This window comes from Anthonomus grandis, chromosome 7 (genome assembly GCF_022605725.1).
Source record: "Anthonomus grandis grandis chromosome 7, icAntGran1.3, whole genome shotgun sequence".
NCBI classification, from domain to species: Eukaryota; Metazoa; Arthropoda; class Insecta; order Coleoptera; family Curculionidae; genus Anthonomus; species Anthonomus grandis.
Window position 1 is genome coordinate 21,645,409 of NC_065552.1, and position 24,723 is coordinate 21,670,131.

The following is a 24,723-nucleotide window of genomic DNA, read 5'->3' on the forward strand; positions in this document are numbered from 1 at the left end:
ATAATTTCTTAAATTATTAATCTCTTGGTCCAATTGCTTTTTTAGATCGATAAATCATCTTCCTCCCTCGCATCGTGGTAGTGTGGTTCTCTCAACCGCACTTCTGGGATGATGGTATTTGTACTTACTAAGGAGGGTTCTCATTTTCCTTTGTAAGTTCTCATTATCCGTTCTACTCCATGTAATTACACCAAATGAGTAGCCCAGCCCTGAACAGGCGTATGTGTTAATTGCCTTAGAAATATTTTTGCTATTAAGTCCAGTACTTAGCACCCGTCCCATTCTTTTTTGAAATTCTGTTATAAGTTCTTCTCTCATGGTCTGATGGTCTGAAGTACTTATAAGTCTCCCCTACTTGCATTGACTGGATCCAGTTTCCTTTCTCCATCTGAAAATTACCTGGATTGACCTTACTTTTTTGTATTTTAAGAGTCCGACACTTCCATCCCAAAATTTATGCTAATGCCTGTCGAAAATTCATTTTTTTACGCTAGATTTATCACCACTTTTATAAATTGGCACCACATTAGCCATCTTCCACTTACAAGGGAACCCACATTGCTTAAGAGATCAGTTTGACATAATAAACAATGGTTTATATAGCGAACGTGAACATTTTTTTACAAAAAAAACGTTATACCATCAAGCCCGCCACCCTTATTCTCGTTCAAGTCAGACAGAGCTCTCTATACTTCCTATGATTCTATACAGAAAGTATTAGGAATAATTACATCAAATATTGAATATATGTATGATAATAATGTATGATGTATAATAATGAATTATTGTGATTTACTGACTGTACATAGGGTTGAAAAGCTCTAAAAAAATCTGAGAATACCTGACCTGAGGTCCCCGAGCAGCGTTCTGATCAAGGTATACAGAATTAGGTATTCCACTACTTTTATTGTTAACAGAGATTAATTGCTAGAATTTATTTTTATTTTTTGTAGTAGTATCATTTTCAACAGATGTTACATAATTAACATAATCCAAATGTATCATTGTTTGACTTTGTCGACGTAATTTACAAAATTATATTAAAATTGGCTAAATTGTTAGCCGACGAAAATCGATAAAAATTAAATAAAAAAACATTGGGTACAAAAGGTATATTTAAAATTTTAACATTTATGTTGAATATTCAAATATTATTTTTGCGGGTCCGCTAAAACCACACTCATGAGCCGTCACTGCCAGATTTACTTTTTTTTATTCTGTATCACGCTAAGTTATTTGAAATAACTGTATATTTTAACAAGGTCTATACGCAGTTAAACTTAGGAATCACCCTGTATATTGAGAACAGTAACTGTCCTAAGATTGACCCCTGTAGCACTCCTTGCACGGTAGAAATATTGGCTGATATTTTCGAATTGCACCCTACAGATTGATGTGAGGGAATTGCTGACTAAGAGTCCCTATCCATCCAAATCCATCGTATTTAAGTTTTCTACTAAATGTATTAATTTATAAGGTGTCAAATGCGTTTGTATAATCTGCAGAATAATTGTACATGATTGTATAAAGTATAATTGTCTCCTGTATGTGTTCCTAAAATATCAAAGCATTATTGCAAATGACTTGAAGAATAAAAAGAATAAGAAATAATATTGAAAAAAATTGGAATTTTGCCATAATTTATTTTGTATACTTTGCATTCATGTAGCGCTCATTTCGGAAATTTCAGATTTAGGTGAAAATCTTTGACACAACTGACTTCTTAATCGGTTTGGCTTTTTAACAATTTTCTTAGCGAGCAGTTTACCAGATCTGCATTCTGAACATAAATAGGACACATTCCAAAGATAAGGCGTCGATATTCGTTTATATATACGTTTTAAAAAATTCATTTCGAATGCCTCTAAGCTTCAAAGTGTGCAGTACCTAACCTAATTATGTATCCATAAGCAATAAATCTGGTGGTTTTATTTTAATTTAAGTGTCTTTTATGTGCGTTTTTAGATATAATTTTGTATTGTTCAGGTGAGTTCGTTTTACTTTATTTTAAAAATTACTAAATTTTTGTGATCTTCAATATTGGTTTAATACGATAACAAACCATGTAACATAAGTAAGAATTTGCAACTGAAACATACATTTTTAGTATTTTTGTGTAAGTGTATAAAATACCCTTACAGCACATTAGGTTTTATGGTTATTAACGTTAAACTTAGCAAATGTTCCGTGAACATTTAATAAGGGTTATCACATGCTTCATCACATTTGGTCATGTGTCTTTGGCCATTCAAATAGTCAAAAGAATACTCCCAACACAAGGGTGTAAAATAAGTAATGACTTTAATTTTAAGGAGTGATTCCTTGTAATTTTTTTAAGTAAAAAAGTTTATATAAACGTATGTTCGGAGACGCTTCATTTTCGAAATATAGGATGTTACATTTTTTTTAATCGACTTTTTACTAAAGAAAGTTTTTTTAAATTTCTTAGTTTGATACAAATGTCAAACGCAGAAAAAATGGTGGCATTGCAATGGCACGACGCCATTGCAACTATTATTTAAAATTCACCAAAAGTACGATCTTGTTGATTAGTTTGTTTTTATTTTTTAAATAATAAACATACTGGTAATTTTTTAGGTAATTTTGAAGCATTTTAATTTTTTTATGGTGGTCAGAAGCGTGCTGAGATATGAATGAAATCATATGAAAACAAAGAACAAGATCACGCAAAAAAAATCAAGTGACAAAAAGTGGCATTCTTAATTGTTTTATTTAAGAAAATAATACAGTTACAAAAAAATGTTGGGCTAAATGTGAGAATTCCAAAATATACCTTATAAAAATAATTAAAAAACTATAAAAATTTCAACAAATTCGGTAAACGCCTTAAATCCTGTATCTCGAAAACGAAGCGTCTTCGGACATACATTTACATGATTTTTTACTTAAAAAATTACAAGGAATCATCTCTTAAAACTCAAGTTATCACTTATGTTAAACCCTGTATATTGATATATTTAGTTTATTGAATTTTATTACATTTCTATCAGTCTGTCACGAAATTTTTTGAAAAAAGTCCCTTTAAGATCCCGAAAAAATTGAAGAAAGAGAATAATAATGCCTGGAAGATATACATAGAAAATGGATTGAAATGCATCAAAAAAATATTTTTAGTCCCTATTTAATTTTTCCAAAAAACCCTAAAATATGTGTTTAATAATTTTATTTGAGGAATATCTGTCTAAATTTTGATTAGTTTAGCTTGCTAAAACTTTTGAGGATAAAGTTATTTCTCCCAATATTTTTTTTCAACTCTATATAAAGAGTGTTTCATTAATATTGCAAAAAAAATTCAAGGGGAGTTTCCTTGCTTAAAAATAATAAAAAAAAGTCCCTATATACCTATGTCCGCAAGCGCTTAATTTTTTGGGTACAGGGTGTTAAAGTTTTATTTTTATTTTTGTTTTTTCTTAATAATTTTGGTAGTCATGCAGATATTTAAACGAAAATTGGCATCTGGGGGTTTTTTTTATATGGTAAATTCACATTTAATGTTACGAGGGTTCTCACTTGTAGAGGGCGCTACTTACACGGTTTTTTATACTTTAAAGCGTGATAATTTTCTTATAGTTGCCTAAATAATTAAACCAAAAAAATTTAACCAAATTTATTCAACTGGAGGTGCAGATTAAATCCCTAAAGGATGAAGTGGAAACATTAAAAAAACAGCAGACTTCTCAAGGGAACTTGGGTGCTCCTGCTAACATGGAATCAGTTTACATGAAATTGAAGATCGTGCAGAGCGGGCGAACAATCTAATGGTTTACGGTGTTCCTGAGTCTGGAAGTAACAGTATGCAAGAAAGAATTGATAATGACAATGTTGTACTCGCCCCTATCTTAAAAAATGTTGGCATCGCACAGGATGATGTTTTTTGAAGGCTTAAGAGTAGGGCAGGCTTCCGAAGGAAGGAACAGGCCAATTAAAGTGGTAACTAAATACTTAAATTTGATAAAGAACGCTATGAAAAGGCGAAATAGACTTGATGGTAACATAAGAATGGGCTATGATAAAACAAAGCTTCAGCAAAAGCAGTTCAAAGCTGTTCTATCTGAGCTACGTGGCAGAGAACAAGAAGGAGAGACTGATTTAATTATTAAATTTATTAATGGTTCTCCATCAATTACCAAAAAGCCACTACCAAAAAACCGAACACATTAACCTCCATATCTATTTATTTTCAGAATCTGGGTGGCATTGGTACTAAACTTGATCAACTTCATGGTGCAATATTGCAATGTGATTATAATGTCATTATTTTGATTGAGACTTGAGACAACATTACTCAGACAATGAATTAGCTAATTCTGATTATCAGATTTTTAGGCTAGATCGCAATTCCTTAACTAGTACTAAACAACGTGGTGGTGGAGTATTAATGTTAGTACACAATAAATTTAAAGCCAAACCACTCAAGATCGATATCTTAAATGTGGAGCACATTTTTGTTCAAGTGGATTATGATGAGCTATCTAATATTTTGGGTTGTGTTTACATTCCTCCTAATTCTTCAGAAGAAGTCTACCGTGCCCATTGCTCAGCAGTTGAAAGTATTAAGGACAATTTTCCCAATATACCTGTATTTCTATTTGGAGATTACAATTTACCCTTAGCCACTTGGAATTACTCAATTGAAGAGGGTCTGTTAGTTGAGTGCGCACTGTCCTATCCAGCCAAAATAGTATGTGAATCATTTTCTTATCTGCATATACGACAATCTAACATTATTCCAAACAATCATGGTGTATTTCTGGATCTGATTTTTAACAGTATTGACGAGTGCCATAAAATAACTGTTTAACAAGCTTTAGACAATCTTCTTCCGAACAACTTTCACCACTTAGCAAGAATTTGCGATATTAGGGTTAGTGATAGGATTATAGTACAACTAATTTTGATTTTAAAAATGCTGATTTTGTAAGTTTAAATGATTATTTTTCTTTAGTGGACTGGATTAGTATTTTTGATGATTCAGACATCGATAATTCAGTGAATAACTTTTATGAAGTAGTTTTATATGCAATCTCACTCTATGTACCAAAAAAAATATATAAACTTTCCAGGTTTCCTCGTTGGTTTTCCCCAGAATTAAGGAATCTTGTTCTATCAAAAAAGACTACTCATGCTAAATTCAAAAGTACTAACTTAGCTTAAGATTATATCCTGTTTGCTAACCTACGTACTCAATGTAAAGTTCATACTGAGCAATGCTATAGATCTTACATTGCAACCTTAAATGACTCAATTCAATCTGACACCACACAATTTTGTAATCATATTAACTCCCTTAATAAAAGTCATGGTATCCCAAATGCTATGCATTTAAATGATATTTCAGAAGATTCGGGGAAGGATATTGCAAACTTATTTTCTACCTATTTTTCTAGTGTTTATCACTCTGATGAGGTTGATCTCTTGAACTTTAATTTTCCAGTAGCAAATTCTGTCGCCATGCCTTTTATTCAGTTCACCCTGTCTGAGGTTTTTGAATCTATATTTGGTCTTAAGGATAAACTGAGTTATGGTCCTGATAATGTTCCTACCTATTTCGTAAAAAGATCCCTAAGCTTTTTGAGCTTATCCTGAACAAATATCTTACTTGGCATTGTAGGGGTCGCTTGATCAACGAGCATCATGGGTTTAGGCAGGGTAAATCTACTTCTACAAACCTTGTATTATATCATGACTTCATTGTCAGGGCTTTCGAGAAGGTCGATCATCAGGTCGTCATCAGGTCGACTCCATCTATACTGATTTCTCAAAGGCCTTTGACACAGTCATCCACTCATTCCTCATTTTTAAATTAAGATGCTATGGTTTCCCTAAGTGGTTTCTTTCTTGACTAAATAGTTACCTACATAAAAGGATACAATTCGTTAATGTAAGGGGTTCACTTTCACTTCCTATTTTGGTTACTTCAGGGGTGCCTCAGGGGTCACATTTGGGGCCTCTACTCTTTAATTTATTTATTAACGATATTTTTAGTATTATCAAATTTTGCAAATTCCTATTATTTGCAGACGACCTGAAGCTATTTTTACATATTTTAAACTTGTCTGATTGCCTGATGATACAATCAGACATAGATTTATTTATATAGACATAGATTTATAGCATATTGAATGCCCTTTAAAATAATGTATCACACCATGGGGTAGCCATTAGACATACCAAAGTTTGGCGTAAATAAAATATTCATTATTTTATTTACAGACGACATTTATAGACATATTTATCACAGACATTTTCGCTATTTAACTATTTGCTTACACATTTACCGATTTCATTTTTTTGGTACCGTTGAATAGAGAATTTTACGCTGCTCACTATGATGTATCACACGATGGGGGTTCCCATTTGACATATTAAAGTGAGGTTAGCTGGAGGTGAGGAGGTGATTGACAGAACTTCAGTAAATGCATAATTAAACGTCCCCCTGTATTTTTTTTAAGAAACTTATTAAGGGTGGATCGTTTCGAAATGAAAGCGCTGTATAACTGGTCTGTCTCTAATGGCTTACATCTTAATAAGGATAAGTGTTTTATCATTTCTTTTACTAAATCTAGAAAACTTGTCCCATTTGAATACCATATAAATGATAATATACTTTCAAGAGTATCGCTAATTAAAGATTTGGGGCTGTTGTTTGACAGTTCCCTGACTTTCATACCCCATATAGATAGTTTGTCTAGTAAAGCCCTTCGTACTATTGGTTGGTATTAGAAATACTCAAGACTTTTCAGTAGCTGCCTTCAGAGTTTTATATTTTACACTTATTCGTAGTGTCATGTCTTATTCTTCCATAGTCTGGTCCCCTCATTATGCTAACCATATTTACAGTCTTGATAAGGTTCAAAATAAATTTCTTAGGACTTGTGCCTGGCGATTGAATGTACGAGATGCGTCTTTATTGGAACTTAAGTCAAGGCTAAATATGACTTCTCTTGAGGACTATCGAACTAGGTGTGATATGATATTTCTTCAAGAGTTGATTAATAATGCTATTGATTGCCCTGAATTGTTATCGCCGATAAACTTTAGATGCAATACCAGAGTCCTTAGAGAGACGTCCCTTTTTCTGGTTGAACATCACCATACAAACTATGGTAAATTTTCTCCAATTAATCGACTCCACATGTTGAGAAATAGATTTAATCAGGCTTTTGACTTAGTGGATTTAAAGCCTTCAAAACTTAAAAGGTGTCTGAGTGAGTTTACTCATTGAGTACTATGTGTTAAGTATCAAATAAATTTGATTGTCTTTACTTTTCTTATTTTGATTATTTTAATGGTATGTTTTTAGTTGCTTTATTTTTTTTTGAAGTTTTTGGTTAAGTTATTGGTTTTAATAATTTTATAATTCAAGTTTTATCTTATTTGGATATTTAATATATTAAGTTCATTATACAATATCTTATTAATATATTTGTTGATGGCAGAATAAATATATACATTTAGGGTTAGGATATAATTTATTTTGTAATTTTGTTAGAATGGGGACATCCCGTAAATAAATAAATATTTTTTTGTAACAAAATATTTTTTATTTAGTGAAAAAAAATTACCCAAAGTGTTTACGACAAATATCTACTTTTAAAAAAGGCACTTGGTGCAACATAAGTTATAACAGTTGTTCAAAATGTGAACCCCTACCTGCAATACAAGTCTCTATTCTACGATGCATCGATTGGCGAACTCGTTCAAATATTCCGGGTGTGTGTTTAAGTGTTTCACAGGATGCGATAATGCGATTTCGCATGCCTATCCAATGATTCGGATACAATGTCTTCAAATATTCGGACTTTGACCAAGAAACCTTTTTTTCGTAAAAATAATAGATAAATCTACTTTTTTATTTAAAAAAATAATTTAAGCAACCATAAAAAAGATATGACACTTTTAAAGTATAAAAAACCGTGTATGTAGCGCCCTCTACAAGTGCTAACCCTCGTAATATTAAATTTGAATTTACCATATCAAAACACCTCCAGATGCCAATTTACGTTCAAATATCTGCATAACTACCAAAAATATTAAGAAAAAACAAAAATAAAAATAAATCTGTAACACCCTGTATCTTTGAAATTAAGCATTTACGGACATAGGCTAATAAGGCCTTTTTTTATTATTTTTAAGCAAGGAAACTCTCCCTGAATTTTTTGGCAATATTAATGAAACTGTATAGGTCTAACTTTTTTCGTTTTTGAATTACGGGTATCTTGAGATTTTTGAGAGGAAAAAGGTACGTTACCCAAAAAAAACCAATTTTTTTAACCCCCTGTAAGATTTTCAGAAAAACTGCTAAAATATTTGTGTCATTATTTTATTTGAGGAATAGCTGTACAGGGTGACCCAAGTTCGGCCCTCATCATTGGGATCACGGAAACCGTAAGAGATTACCGTGGAAAGATTGTCAAAGAAAAGTTGTACATTTGTTGGGTTAAAACTGGTCGCTCTTGAAAGGCTTGTAGCCTGGGGACAACGGATTGATAGTTCAGGATTACGTTTCATAAACCCGGAAAACCAATCTTCTCCTGCCAATGAGTTTTTAGTCCATGTATTCGGCATATTCAATGAATATTTTACGGCTATCTGGTAGGCCAGTTTACGTGTTTATTTTGGCGATAGACCGTAAAATATTTGAGATGCCTTTATTATGTATTTAACAATGGATTTTTCCTGCTCAACGTTAAATACTCGTCGTACGCACCTATATCCCGTTGTTATAGTTTCAGTGGACCCTTGTTCAATAGATTCTTTCTTTTTCTTAATAAATCTGTATAATGTAACATGATTCAGTTCAAACAAATCTGCCGCAGACCTTACGGATGCTCGATTTTCAATAACCTACCTATACGCATTTTCGTAAACCAAGTTGGAATTGGTACCTCTATTTGTTTTCCTGACCCTTTCACGTGGCATTCTATAACAAAATAATAGCCCTCAGAGAGTTTGTTACAATCAGTTAATCAGTTTACGCAAAAATAATATCAAAAGCCTTCTATAAATTATGTTTCAATTGTCCCCTTCAGGTTTTTTTTGGCAAAATATTATTTTTCTTTAAACTCTTTAATTAAAACTAACAAGTTTAGGCTGCTAAACCTAAGCAAAAACATAAAAAAATTGATTAAAAACAAAAAAGTGGTGTACTTACACTTAAATTTCTTGTTTCCACACTTTTTAGATAGAAAGTTATATTAGAAACGTAAAAATTAGTTTGTTGACATAAAATAAGAGAGCCGAGCGCAAACACACTCACTTCGCTCAACAGCTAGTTTCACACTGCCGAGCAGAAATGTGAAATTAGTCAAACGTTGTGAGGCTGCGTACACGAGTTTTTACCTTCGCGTCTAAAAAAAATGGCAAAACTGTTTCAATCGTCCCCTGTTTCAATTGTCCCCGGTCTCCCCTATATTAGTAAATATTACGTATTTTTTGTCGAATCCTGCCACCCAAAAAGCCAAATAACAATTAAACTTCTAACACTAATTAAATTTTGATTATAATAAAAAAAACTACATGAAATACTGAAATAATCCTCCTTCAACTTCGATGCATTTCTGAATCCGCCGGCGCAGATTACTCGTGACTGCCCGTTAGATCATTCTTCCTCTTGCCCGTAAATTTGTGATTTCCAAAGTAAAATTGTGGCGTAAAACATTTATATTTTGAGGACTTTCTTTAAATACACGGTCTTTTAAATACCCCTTTAAAAAATAATTAAGAGGTGTCAAATCGGGGCTTCTGGCAGGCCACCGAACTGCGCCTTTGTTTCCAATCCACTTATTGGGAAAAGTTTGATTAACAAACTGAGACACAGTAATATCATTATATTATGATATTTCCATTATAGAAAACTGGCCCTAAAATTTTGTTTCCATATAGCCCAATCCAAACATTAAACGATGCCCGTCCCTATCTTCGAATTTGCTGATTTTGATACGGATTTTCGACTGCGTAATAATGCTCATTATTTCTGTTAAAAAAACCACTGAGAAAAAGTGCCCTTAACAAAGTGTTATTTATTTTATTATACGATTTTAAATAACGTCATGAAAAATTAATATTTAAAACGACATTTTGGTAAGTATCAAATTTAGCAACTTTGTCATAATTTAACCGAACTTGTATCTCTTACGGTTTCCGAGATCCCAATAATGAGGGTCGAATTTTGGCCACTCTGTATATACAAATTTTTGTGAGTTTAGCTTTCTTGGGTTTTCAGTTACGGGCGTCTTGGGAAGACTTTTAAGAAAAAAATGTGTCTTTCTTAGTTCTTTATTAAAAAAAATATTTTGTTTCAATTTCTTGTATATTTAACAAAAATTATAAAAAAGGAGTCTAATGAATTTATTTAGGAAATATTTATACGAATATTTAAGATTCCCACTTTCTTGGTATTTGAGTAATGGGCATGCTGGTCAAATTTTTCAGGAAATTTAGGTCTCTCAAAAGAAAGTTCTCTGCAACTTCGTATTTCAGTTTTCAAAAGAACCACAATAAAATAATTTTTCTCCAAAAGAAAAGTTCTTTATTCCCTGTATATCTTTATGATTTTTTTGGACAAAAATCTTTACATAACAGTCTCAAATAAAAGAAATTTTAAGCAGAAAAAACTGATACCTGAGAGGCTTTGAGAATTATTTTAAAATGCCTGAAATAAAATTATTAATTAGTCCAAGCACCTGGAATAAAAATGACTTTTAATACTTCGATAATTTGACTATTTTTGAAATATCTCCAAAAGATGTCTCAAAAATATTTTGCATTTATTGCCTCATATTTCATTGCTTTAACGAATAAAAGTATTCCTAGTTACAATTTAGCTTATAGACCATATACTTTTTAAGCAAAAAAATGACCCTTCCTGTGGCGTTACTTATCGCCAGCTACAACCACGAATCAATTTCCGAGGAAATCCGAGAAATCGCAGGAGAAACAAACTTGGCATTGCTGGAATCCCTAAGTTGTAAATGTAGAGACCACTCAGAAAAATCACGTTTAGTTCCACCTGGGCAAAGCTGCTCCTCTGACGGATCATCTCCGACTTCCGAAATAGGTGAATCTATAATAAAACAATCATTAATTTACCGTGTTATAGTATTTGGTGGTTTTTAGGGTCTGAAACATCAGAAAATAGCGTGAACACAACGAAATCTTATTCGTATTTCTCGGAGATAAATCAAGTAGAAGAAATATTAGATGGAGGAGTTTTCGTGGAGAAAACTGATCAGGATGTAGGCAGAAGTTTGAGGGTACTCATCGACATTGTGGAAAATGTCACGTCTAGGATGAATGATGGTTATGGAGTTGAGGAGTTAGAGGTGAGCAAGTAAATAGGGAAATGCGTATTTCGAAATGGATTGTAAGTTAAGAGTCTATTGTTCTCCCTCACTATCTAAATTCTTGCTTATGTAAATCCTCTCTCACACAGGCAAGTAACGTAACCTAAAGATTTTGACAATTTGCTCTTCATTTATCTGTTATATAACTGATCGTTACTTATGAAGTTACGATATAGTTCGATATTCCGTCAAATTTTAGGTGAAAATAAACTACCAAAACAGAGACTTATTGGATTTGGGAAAAAATATACAAGGTTCATTTCCTCTGAGACACCCACCACTTCCATTAGATAATAGTAAGCGATACCACCCGAGGATCTCGATATGTAAACATTGTCCCGTGCCAGACTGTGCCTTTCAAGAAGTTGCTCTTATACATATTTAGATTTGACAACTTTGTATTTTTTTACATAATTTCAAAAAGAAGAGAAACTTTTTAAGGAATGTGATTTTATTGTATTAGTAAATTTCTATATTTTATTTTGTAAGTACTGAGATGAGTATGTAGGTATTTTTTTTGCATGTATTTTAATACACGTTGTATTGTAGTTATATGTTTTGACAAATTTTATAATAAATGAAATTATTAAGAAATTTCTGCAACAATTAATTAGTTAAATTATAATTAAGGACAAAAACAGTGTTGCTTATATATCAAATTGCAATGAGTGATTTAATTTTTTTTAAATTACGTCAACTGCCTCTATAAAGTACCAGAAGAGTAATAAGGTTTATAATAATTTTTATACTCTTATAGACATTGTTAAATTTTATGTGATATATAAATAAAGTACAGGTTAATTATTCGTTTGTTTTAATCAATATCAAGCATAATCAATTAGCCTATATTCGTCCACTGCCTCCATTGATTGCTTCCATATTCTCCTATTTTATGCTTGCTGTACCCAATTTGTCTGGATCCATTTAATATCATTAGACTGTCTATTTTTACTTTAGCATTGGTATTCCTTTTAGTGCAGCAATCACTCTGAATGTTCTACGCAGCTCAATGTCTGTGATGTAATCTATTAGGGTTAGTTCCAACTGCATTGTGCATTGCACGCAGGGCTACATTTTATGTACTTATGAGTTAGGACAGGCAGAACACATTGACGCCAACTCTTTAGCCAAATTGGTAAATCTGGCTTTAATACGTAGCTGAAGTTCCCAAATGCGGCCCAAGTTAATCAATTTGCAAGTTGACTATCTCTGTTTATAGGGATTTCGTGACCAAATACTTGTATGAGGTAGTTTCTTCTACCTGGGTGCCATCTATATATACTCCTTTGAGTACAAGGTTGTTAGTCATGAGTTGGGTTTTGGTATTGTAACGCTTCTCTCGTTCGTTAAGTATGAATTAAAACAATCAAAAATAGTCAATTAATTTATTCACACACACTACCGCAATCACTCACTACTACTAGAAATATTTATTTTTATTGTATTTATTTACAACTATTTAAATTTCGCGCCAATATTCCGAACTTTACTTCCTTAACCGACAACTGACTTTCATCAGCGATGCGGCTCGTTATATACTCGGCAGAACGCTGTTCCGGAAGATTCTCGCCAATATATACTCAAGCAGGTTCGTAAATTGTTTCGGAAAAATAGTGTCCTCCTCCCGAACTGACCTATTAATCTTGAATTTATTTTTTGTTCTCTTTAGTTTTAAGATAGCTGTGCATTTATATATAGGGTGTTTCCTAACTACGGTACGAAACTATACAGGGTGAATCGTTAGGTCGTTTTATGAAAAAAAGTTCCTATGAACGTATGTCGGGAGTTGCTTTGTTTCTGAGATACAGGGCGATGAAGGTTCAAAAAAATAACGGTATTTTAAAAATACTATAACTATCCTTAAACCGATTTGGTTGAAATTTGGTGCAGTTATTTGAAGTTATAAGACGCTTATTTAGCTGTAACTAGATTGAAATTATTAGGTCCAGTGGCGTGTCAGTGGGCACCACATGCTTATTGTTGAGAAAAAAACAAGGCCAATAATTGTTTTGCAGCTTTTTATTTATTTTTGTATTTAAGCAACTAAAATTACAACTTTTTCGTATCTTATATTATCTTCATATCTGGCTTTGTTTTCGAAAAAAAAATTTAAAGTATCTTTAACTCATTCTAAAAATTATCCATGGACGACAACATGAAATAAAAACCAATTAATTCGATAAACAATTTCGACCTTAAAGTAAATGAGCAAAATGCCCACCTTCTGATAAAATACACGACTTCAAACGATTTGTCATTGAGTGTCTGACACGCTCAAAAATACTTGAAGTATCCCTTATGATATTGCAATTGACAATTATCCGATTCCTCAAGTCATTCACATCTAGAACAGGAGTTTTATAAACAAGAGCCTTCAGATGGCTCCATAAATAGTAATCCAGGGGATTCATATCAGGACTGCGAGCCGGCCAATTTTGAGGTCCTGCACGTCCAATCCAGCAATTAGGGTAGATGACGTCGAGATGCTGACGAGCAAGAACACTGAAATGAGCTGGAGCCCCGTCGTGTATAAACCACATGTTGACTCTTACTTGTAGGGGTACTTCTTCTAATAAAGTGGGTAAATGGTGTTGCAAGAAATCCGTGTACGATTCACCTGTTAATCTTGCCGGTGAAAAAAATAGGCCAATTAGGTAGTCACCAATAATTCCTATCCAAACGTTCAGCGAAAATTGTTGCTGAAAATGAGTTTCTCTAATAACATGGGGATTTTCGTCGGCCCAAAAATGATCATTGTAGAAGTTCATAATAGCATCTCTTGAAAAATTTGCCTCGTCCGTAAATAAAATATTTGGTAGAAAATTATTATTGTGTGCCATCGTATGAATCAACCACCTGCAAAACATTAATCTTGGATGAAAATCCCGAGGCAGTACATATCACATACAGCTTGTACACGCTGTATGTGATATCTATGCAGGAGGTTTCTTTTTAGAACTTTCCAAACGGTTTTTAAACTGACTTCAAGCTGCAGTGCAATCTTCCTGATACTATTGGAAGGATCTTCTTCTATCGCATCAAGTATCGCTTCTTCCAGTTCAGGCGTTGTTATAGTTTCTGGTCTTCCACCACCCATGTTTTTATTAAAACTCCCAGTTTCACATAATCTTGAATGTAGTTTTCTAAATGTTTTTGCACATGGAATTACTCTGTTAGGATATCTATCCTGGTAAATTCTTCGTGCTTCTTCCGCATTTCCATTTGCTAATCCATAAATAAAGTGCATGTAGGTCATTTCATGGTTAGTAAAATTATTCATGATGGAGTCACTGCTGATTTACAGTTGAATTTTACTTATAGCAATTCTATCACTGTCAGCTGGTCTCCAAAGCAGGTAGGTACAAAGGAGGTACTTGAATGGACTTGCCAACTATTTGTCATAAGAAGCAATGTATTTGTTATTTTGTTGTATTTCAAAAATCTGATAATAAAAATCGTAGAAGTTGAATGTTTATTATCATTGTAAACAAGACACAAGAGACCAAAAAGTCGTGCATTGGAGGGTGGACATTTTGCTCATGTACTTTCGAAGGTCGAAATTGTTTATCGAATTAATTGGTTTTTATTTCATGTTGTCGTCCATGGAAAATTTTTAGAATGAGTTAAAGATACTTTAAATTTTTTTTCTCGAAAACAAAGCGCTTAAGTTGCTTAAATACAAAAATAAATAAAAAGCTGCAAAACAATTAATTATTGGCTTTGTTTTTTTCTCAACAATAAGCATGTGGTGCCCACTAACACGCCACTGGACCTAATAATTTCAATCTAGTTACAGCTAAATAAGCGTCTTATAACTTCAAATAACTGCACCAAATTTCAACCAAATCGGTTTAAGGATAGTTATAGTATTTTTAAAATACCGTTATTTTTTTGAACCTTCATCGCCATGTATCTCAGAAACAAAGCAACTCCCGACATACGTTCATAGGAACTTTTTTTCATAAAACGACCTAACGATTCACCCTGTATAGTTTCGTATCGTAGTTAGGAAACACCCTGTATATAAACTCTAATAAGGTATATCGATGGTCTATTCTACAGTCGGAAAGTGACTTTAGCATCTGATATTGGTTTATAGTGTCAAAGGTTTTTTCGCAATCCAGGAATATCAGGACAAGTGGTTTATTGTATTCGATGGACTTTTCTATAAGATTCTTAAGAGTTTGGAAATTATCGTTCCTGCCATATACCAGCCTATTCCCTCGGCTGATAAAGGTTTAGTTTCGCTCTCAGTCTATTTGCGATGATTCGAGTAAATAGCTTCTACGTGTGACAGGATACTGGTAGTTTGCAGGATTGGTTATGTCTTTTTTTTATGTATTAGGGTAGTGGTTGTATTGGTATTTGTATTGGTATTAGTTTTCTGTTTTGCCTTGTATAAGACAAACCAGAAAAACCCATTAAACAGAATTTTGAGACTCTGCAATAGCTTTTCGCGATTTAGTTTTAAATTTCAATGACCTCTTCATCGTCTCCAGGAGATTTGTTTTTCATTTCAAAAATCGCTTTTTGCATCTCATGATCTGTGATTTCTTGGATGGACGTTTTTTAACGTGTCATCAACTTATGGTATCATAAATTGTGTTTAGTACGGATAGCAACATAGCTCAATTATTATGCAGATCAACAAAAGCTGAAAAATAGGAAAAAATCTTAGAGGGAACGAAGAGGATGCCATGTGATACTAAAAACGGATAAAAAAACTGATAAAATAACTCTGCCGTCTAAAGCCTAAAGGTGGTTAACTAACATTTTTGTCAAAATTGAAATTTTTACATCAATGGATTTGTTGTAGAATTCAACATGCCACTATAAAAACAAGTTGTTTGTTAATATTATCGTTGCAAAATTTATTATTTTTGAGAGAATTGGAGCACACAAGGCCGTAACTAACATCAAAATTGTCGACCACATTGAAAAAGTCACTGTTATCCACGGGAATGGCTGGTAACTGCTCTTACGGTCTTCTTGTGGTGCGAAATCCCCAAGAACCACTCAAATATTACAAACTGGAAATGACTGTATAACTCAGCTAACTAATGATGTAAACTAAGGATTTCTTAACTTGTAATTCGCAAATTTGTTAAATAACATGATATTAAGGGTATTTCACAATCACGAGAGAAAATATACTAGATGCACCAATTGGTGCACATTTTAATAAAAGTGTGATCAATCTTGACATGCCGGAATCTTCTTCAGTTCTTCCACTTTATCCCCTCAAAACTCCGACAATTAGATAGCCGATCGCATAGTATATCTCGGATAAACTCTGCGCAGTTTGCCAATCAGTGTATGTATTTGGGTCGCTTTTCCTGTTCGATGTTACTTTCCGCTGGTGCAGAGAATTCTATTACATAAATAGAGTTTCTCCTCTTATCAAGCAGAACGATGTCAGGCTTGTTAGTACCCAGGCCGCACCCAATATCCGTGGAATATGCCATGCATATCTAATTTGACGAGTTATACTGGAATATGCCTGGAATATCCAACGAATATGCCATATGCAAAAGCAATATTCGTGGCATATATTTACCAGATATGCAGCGAGTATTCACTTTTCATATCTCCAGATATTTTTTAATAAAGAGAAGAATAAGAAATTGAGTCTCCATAACTGACAAAAAAGAAACAATTCAATGGTTTATAATTGCTAATACATCCAGGTTGTCAATTTGACAACTTTCAATTCAAAAAGTATTTGAGTTGATAAAATGCAGTTTAGAATACGTTTTAGAAATGTTGGTGGAACTATAGAACCACCATATATAAACTATAACCCCCTTTTTAAATTTTCAATTAAAGGTTTTATTGAAGTAAATAGTAAGTAAATGAGACAACTTTTCTTGAAGATGAATATTACTCAAAAGGACCTTTAATTTAAATTATGACATCAGTGGGTGGTTCAACTTAAATGTCATGGTGGAAGGCGCTTAGGAATGACTCACCCCTTGACAAAAAAAATATAGTGATTCTAACTTTTGCAACCTCTATGACAGTTATTCAAAAAAACGCATATTTCCAACTCTTATATTTTGTGAGATATTCGCATGGACACTTTTAAGTTGACACCCTATATAAATAATTAAATATGCCTAGGGTATATTTTAAAAGATGAAAAATATTGCAGACGTATAGATGAAATATATGCCTAGCATATATTATAGAAAATAAAAAGATGATCTGCGATATTCCCTAAATATGCCTATCATATGTCAAGTGAGATAGGAGATATTCCTGGCATAAATGAATATGCCAATTAGATATTCTGGGCATATGTATGCAGTTTTTTTTGTGCTGTATCGTTGTGTCAAGTTTTCGATTCAACGAGCATCGATGAATGTAACTACTGACTGCATGCACTAGACAGATGCATGCACTAGGCGGATCATCCCTCGGGAATGTCGGTAAATTGGCTTCGATACACTATAGTCTTTATTACGCCATCTTGGTATGCGAGCGTAAAATTAGATAAATTGCAAATTAGATAATTGCAAAATATCCTATATTACGAGTATAATATTAGAGGTTATTAGCACCTTCACACGATGTCATAATTTGGTACATTAAATTGCAAACTATTAGGAAATAAGTGGGTATTTATATTAAGCAACTGGTGAAATACTAAAAAAGGTGCTGACTTATAAATGTAAACGTCGCGCGGTATGACCCTTTGAACCTATTTCAACAATTTCAGCCTTTACATAGGTCTCAGATCTTTGTGAAAGGGTCATGCTGTCACTTACAGATCTTCTGAGAATCGTTGTTGTTCTTATTACTGCAGATGTCAATGTCCTTGACTCTAGTCTTATTAACGACTGATCGTCATTTGGGTCGATACTAAGACAGAGACCAAACCTCTTGGATGCGTGCTCGGTTGCCTTAAACAAATATGCTTCGACGTTGGCTATTTCGTGTTCTCGCATAAACTGCATTAGTAGATTCGCACTATTGGTGACCTGGCAGGCCAGGCTAAGACGCGACTTCGTTGTTGACGTGCTAGCTATATACGGGATACTCATGAGCGAGGATGAGAGCTACGGTGTAAATGAATCATTTTGCGTGTACTAATGTCCAACTATCGCAGTTCCTCTCTAGACCATTTAATCACTCCAAGTAAAGCAATACTGTTCCTATATTTCACAAAATCGTAGCCTGTATTTGCTTTTGAGTGTTGTTTTTAGTTTTTACTTCTCTCTCAAAACGTCGTGATCTCTGTTTTGCTCGATACCCAGGTAACGATATGTTTGGCCATTTTCTAGAGAGCGAAGGACTGCGCATTCTGTTCAAAACAATTTTCAAGTACCTACTTTTAGGAAAATATTAAATAGTAAATAATTTTTTAATTTAAATCAAATTTTATTTATCTTGAAAACGGATAATTGCGTAAACCTGGATTTTTGATACGCTCTTTAAAAATACGCAATAAGAAATAGGGTTAATATTTTTTTTAAATCGTCGATGACGTCATATCTTATTTTTGAGCCACACTAAAGTACATTTCAATTAAAGTATATTTTCCACGAAAAAGAGCGCCGCAACTAAAAATACTAATTGAAGGGTCCGAGGATTTTTTTGAGAAAAAAACTATGAACTACTGAATTTATTCAGTAGTTATAAGTTAAATACCACACTGTATATAATGTGACAAATTTTTCGTATACTGCAGTGTTATTAAAATATAATTCTTTTAAATTTATTTTTAAGATGTCTCCGATCGAGAAAGTAATATTATTCATAGGAAAATTCTCGCGCGCGTATTTTAGAAGTATTCAAAAACTTACTTTTCATGTTTTTTCTGAAAATTCTGAAATTGCTTAATACTCTCCTATAACTACTAACTATTATAACTATAATAGTTATAATGAGACTAAATTATGGTTCTAACTCAAAAAAAAACTTTACTAAATAACACCAGATAAGTAGTCCAGATAATACAAGAATGAGAAAAACAAATATTAATATCTAAAGAGGTTTTAAAGAATATATACATTACCGAATATTTGATATTATATTATTAGAAACTTAGAATGATTTGTGCCGCTATGTGGGTCCTAAATGTATACAAAGTAAAGTAACGTGATGTTTATCATTATCAATCTTCAATAAACCAAAAATACAATTTTAACCAAATCTAGGTACTCCAACCAGGATCCATATCATGTCAAGCTGAGTCAAGCCTATCGAAACTTTCTGGCTGAACGCTACTATTTTAATCTTGGACACTGTAGAGTGTAGGACCCGCTCTCTTCATCATCAGACTCTCAGATTCAAATGTTGCTATTCAATATGTTGTGGTTTAGTAATGGATCATGGATCTGATCACCCAGAGGAGGAGGAGCTTTGGAGTCTGTGAAGGCGTGGAAGCCTCTAAACATTGAAGTTTGTTTACTTCCACTGACGTTGATTTGCCTTGTTTTTGGGACTCTTTGGCCATAAAATTAAGGTTACAGGCAACATAGGTCACCAGTTTATGCTTCTTGCTAACTTAATTAAATGTGGGGCCAAATAAAACTTATATTTCAAATTTAATTATTGCCGACGTTTCGGCCCATATTAGGCCATCCTCAGGTGGTGCCGAAACGTCGAAAATTTAAAAATAATAAAATTTAAAACCTGGGTTTTATTTGACGCCACCTTCAATTAACTAAGCAAGAAGCATAACATATATAAGAGAAGATAAAAGATTTTTGGATCACAATAAACAACAATTTAAAGGTTAGCATTCCTGCTCTCTTCACCTTTGAGCAATTGAGACATTTAGTATGAACTATGCCTACTAAATGTTCGATCAGTCGATGCTAAATCCTTAAGAATTGGTTTACAGCAATATATCGACCATCACATTATAGGACCTATTTCGCCCACAATACTTTATAAACAGGACTTCGCCAATGTTCGGTAAATGTTATGTATTGAGCTAATTCAACGACAATTGCGTTTGGATTTTTCTTACCTTCGGAGTATTCCTTAGGTTTTCATTCTTTGATATTCAAATTTGGTTTAAAGTATTAGGGGCTAATGCACTCCACAAACAACTTTGCCCTTTCGATCACTTAGGTTTTTGATTAAGATTTCTTTCTCTTTTTCAATGACTAATGATAGCCCAGGTATACATCATGGATGTTAAAAAAGACTGCCGCGACGTCGTACATTTGCAGGTTTTCTCCTTCCAGCCTTGTTATCCATTTTACAATAGGTGACAAAAATCTTCATTACCTTCTCAACGGTGATACAATATATGTCATCATTGACATAAGACTTTTTTTTGTCTTCATTTCGTTAGTTCTACAACAATAACGTTTAAACATACTAATTATCTAGAAGGTTAAATGTTCTATTACATGATTATTACATCAATACTAAAGACAATGCAAACAAACTCCAATATCTAATGGCCAATTTCGCTTCTTCCTATCATCTCAAAAGCTTTAGAGAAATCCTGTCGGATCAGCAGATACACTATACAGGGTGTTTCAGAACTATAGGATCAAATTTCTGGGGGTTGTTCAGTGCAACAGAAGAATCCATTTGAGTATAGGAACCCATGTCTGGAAATGCGTCACTACGCTACTACGGCCCTAAGACGCGTTAAAATTTATAAAAAAAACATTAATTACCTAAATAGGATCTGCTACATTTATTGTTCCCTTTTATACATGATACCATAAAAACAAAGATTAGACAAAAACTAAGATGCATGATACTGGTGTTGCTCAAATCGTAAGAACGGTCGAATTTGAAGAAGAGGTGCTTCAGCGAGTTGCCGATGAACCATCAAATAGCACACGTCACGTCGCTAAGAATATGAATACGAGTAACGCTTCTATCTGGCGGGTACTACACGAGCAACAACATCCTTACCACTTCCAGAAAGTTCAAGGTATGACTGCAGCCTATGACTGAACTCTAAGATTATCATCCTAGAGTTCAATTTTGTCGATGGCTTCTGGATCACATCATTGCACAACCAAATTTTTTACGATATGTTTTGTGGACCGATGAAGCCTCTTTCACAAGAGACGGTATTTTTAATAGTAGGAATAGCCATGTTTGGGACGAAGAAAATCCTTATGCAATTTTTCCAAGAAAACATCAGAATCGTTGGTCTGTCAACGTATGGGCAGGCATTGTTGATGATTATTTAATTGGGCCATACCTTCTACCGGAACGGTTAACAGGACCTATTTATCTGCGTTTCTTGGAGGAAGTTCTCCCAGAACTCCTTGAAAATGTTCCACTAAACGTTAGACAGCAAATGTGGTTTCAGCATGATGGAGCGCCGGCTCACTTTGCTGTATAAGTACACGAGTATTTGGCTTAGCGGTTTGGGCACCATTGGATTGCCAGAGGTGGAGCAGTTTCTTGGCCTCCTAGGTCACCCGATTTAACGTCGCTCGATTTTTTTCTTGTGGGGACATGTAAAGTCTTTAGTCTACGAAAGTCCAGTAGAATCAGAGCTAGACTTAATTGGACGAATAACAGCAGCATTTCAAATCATTCAAAACGAGGATCAAATTTTTAGTGTAGTCCACCGAAATCATGTGCGGCGTTTAAATCGGTGTATTGAGGTTGGAGGAAGACATTTTGAACAATTGTTGTGATGGTATCATATTCAAAAGGTAAAAATAACTGCATCAGATCCTATTTAGGTAATTAATATTTTTTCTAAATTTAAACGCGTCTTAGGGCAGTAGTTGCGTAGTGACATATTTCCGGACATGGGTTTCTATACTCAAATGGATTCTACTGTTGCACTGAACAACCCCTCGAAGTTTGATCCCATAGTTCTGAAACACCCTGTATTGAAGAAAATAACTCATTCAATTAGTTTCGGTTTAGGCACACTGCTTATGGTAGTTGACATCATATATGCTTTAAAGGGATTGACCCTTTACTTAATGATTTGGTCCTCATGGACTCTAATGTAAGATTTGCACTACTCTTTTTGCTGATGAGACTATAATTCTGGTATTATACTTACAGCATCTATGTTAGGATATCAGAAAATTGATTATTCCTAATAGAGTAAGGCTAAAAGAATGGTTTTTGATCTGAGAGATGTTGATAGCTTAAAAGATTAAGTGTCTCAAATTGGCATAGTTGATCCAAGAGTATATTGAATGCGTTGCCTCGAACTTCATTATTTAGCGGATATTGCATTCCTGCCCATGCTAAGAAATGTCTATTTTGCGACATTTGACGTACATGTAGTCTGAGCGTTTAAGCGATGTAGGAATAAAGTCACAATCTCCCAATAACAATTATATTTACAAATATCCCAAACAATAACTTTTGAATAAATAATAATTCTTAATTTATGCAAGTCTTATCACTTCGAGTCAACGAATATATCTGTTCTCTTTTTGTTATCTCGCCCTGCGAAATATATTAAAGAATGTTCCGATTGCCTGAGTCATTCTAGAAATATCCGATCAGGTGAGTCATGCTGTTGAACACTTTACGTTTCAGTGCTGGGTTAGGAAGGGTAGTAAGTCGTACAGCTCTCGCATGCTGTATTAATTTGGGATCATGCTTCGTGCGCTCAACATCTCTTTAAATTTCAAAGAAAGGCGGAATAGGTATTAGAGTGGACTAGGATTTAGGGATAACTGTACTTCCATCCTTCCATATCTTCGTGTTATAAGGAACTGGTATTGAATGTGACATATGAGTGTATACATGAGATTTAATATTATTTAAGATCCGATTCTAATACGCGACAGTGTTCTTTTGTGGATCTAATGGAATTACAGAGCTCATGAAAAAGATCGATCAAGAAATATCTCTATCCAACAAAGTATATGATTTTTATTTGAAATTGTTTTACTTATTATTTCTCTGTTTCACTATTTACGGAAGGAAAAACTAAACACGTAATAGACCGACAAACTCGTAACCGAGAATGGATGAGAAGGATACTAGCAATCTTTTGAAAGGGACCCACTCGCACGCGCATATAAAGCATTTCATGCACCAGTCCCCTATGTCTGTCTTGCAATTGACCCAGTAAAATTTTTTCCAAAGTTTTCCCTGGTTCTTGTCCATCCAAAATGCCCTCCTGATACACCGGCGAAGAATTACCCTATTAACTATTTTCGCCGCAAGAGTGTATCTTTTAAAATTAGGAAGTTTCATTGTTCCCAATATGACTCCACGTTGACTATTTAGTAAATTTTTCTCAAGTTGGCCGCTTTTCTTCTTTTACCTATTTTAGGTCTGTCTGGATAAAATATAAGAGGTTCAACTAGAATAAATTTATAAACAAATTAATAGAGAGGTTAATTAATATGATTATTTGTAGCAAATCTCTTAACTTTATAGAATCTGGCTCTTTACCTGTTTCCCAATCCATCACACGGCCATAAATTAGTTCTTCTTCTTTGTTATCTAGTTGAACCAAAACAATTAAATGCAGAAACAATAAAAACATAAACTTTCAAAATTTGTTAAGAGATCTGTAAAATTGTAACTGGGAATTAGTGTACTGTACGAGAGACAGACAAGAAAGTAGATCTTGTTAATAACTTAACATTTGGTATTTTAAACACACATGTGATTAAAATAATTGAGGGAACCTGAACTAAGAAAAAACACATTTATGTTTATTACTAAATTTTAATAAAAAAAAACAATTACGATGAATTTTTACAATTTTTAAACAATATAATTATATTAAAAAAAAGGTATGCATATATGACAAATTTTACGTATACTGCAGTGTTACAAAAAAAAACAAGATATAATTCTTTTGAATTAATTTTTAAGCTGCCAAGTTTCTGATCGAGAGAGTAGTGTTATACAACAATAATGTTTAAACGTATTAACTATCTAAAAGGTTAAATGTTCTATCACATGATTGTTAATACTAAATACAATGCAAATATAAACTCTGTGGAACATTTAAAGCCCTTTTTTACATAATTTAGGAAACTTACAGTTTGATTTTAATAAAGCTTTTGGATTCTAAAATACTCTATATATATAAATTATTAATTAATATTTTTTAAATGTGTATTAATATTAAATTTGGCGGCTTAACGAAAACATGATATAATAGAAAAAGTGATCATCGATAATTTACAAATGCTTTGAACATTATCAGCGATAAAAAGTTTACAATTCTAGTAAGTATAACCAATTGGTTTTTATGTTTTTGAAAGTATATTCGGCACTTTTTTTAGATGCAATTTTAGAACAAAGTCGGTTTATCTTATTTGAGATAAGTTAATTTATCTTTCTCGGTTTTAATATAGAAAAGTACAATAAAAACTTCTTACTCAATATTAATGAAATCAATAAAGACTTTTGCCTTTCAAACCGAAAAATAATGATG

General features: G+C 33.2%; 1 protein-coding gene across 2 annotated transcripts; it reads left to right on the forward strand.

Moving 5' to 3' along the window:
* Positions 1–1,785: 1,785 nt before the first annotated feature.
* LOC126738499 (uncharacterized) lies at positions 1,786–12,170 on the forward strand. Of its 2 annotated transcripts, none has more exons than XM_050443871.1 (4): positions 1,786–1,986; positions 10,837–11,080; positions 11,140–11,345; positions 11,566–12,170. In XM_050443871.1, the coding sequence occupies exons 2-4, from the start codon at positions 10,879–10,881 to the stop codon at positions 11,749–11,751; spliced, it is 594 nt and encodes a 197-aa protein (XP_050299828.1). In that variant the 5' UTR covers positions 1,786–1,986; positions 10,837–10,878; the 3' UTR covers positions 11,752–12,170. The 2 variants fall into 2 exon arrangements, with proteins under 2 accessions (XP_050299828.1, XP_050299827.1); XM_050443870.1 differs by having other exon boundaries at positions 1,807–1,986; positions 10,872–11,080.
* The last annotated feature ends 12,553 nt before the right edge of the window (positions 12,171–24,723 follow it).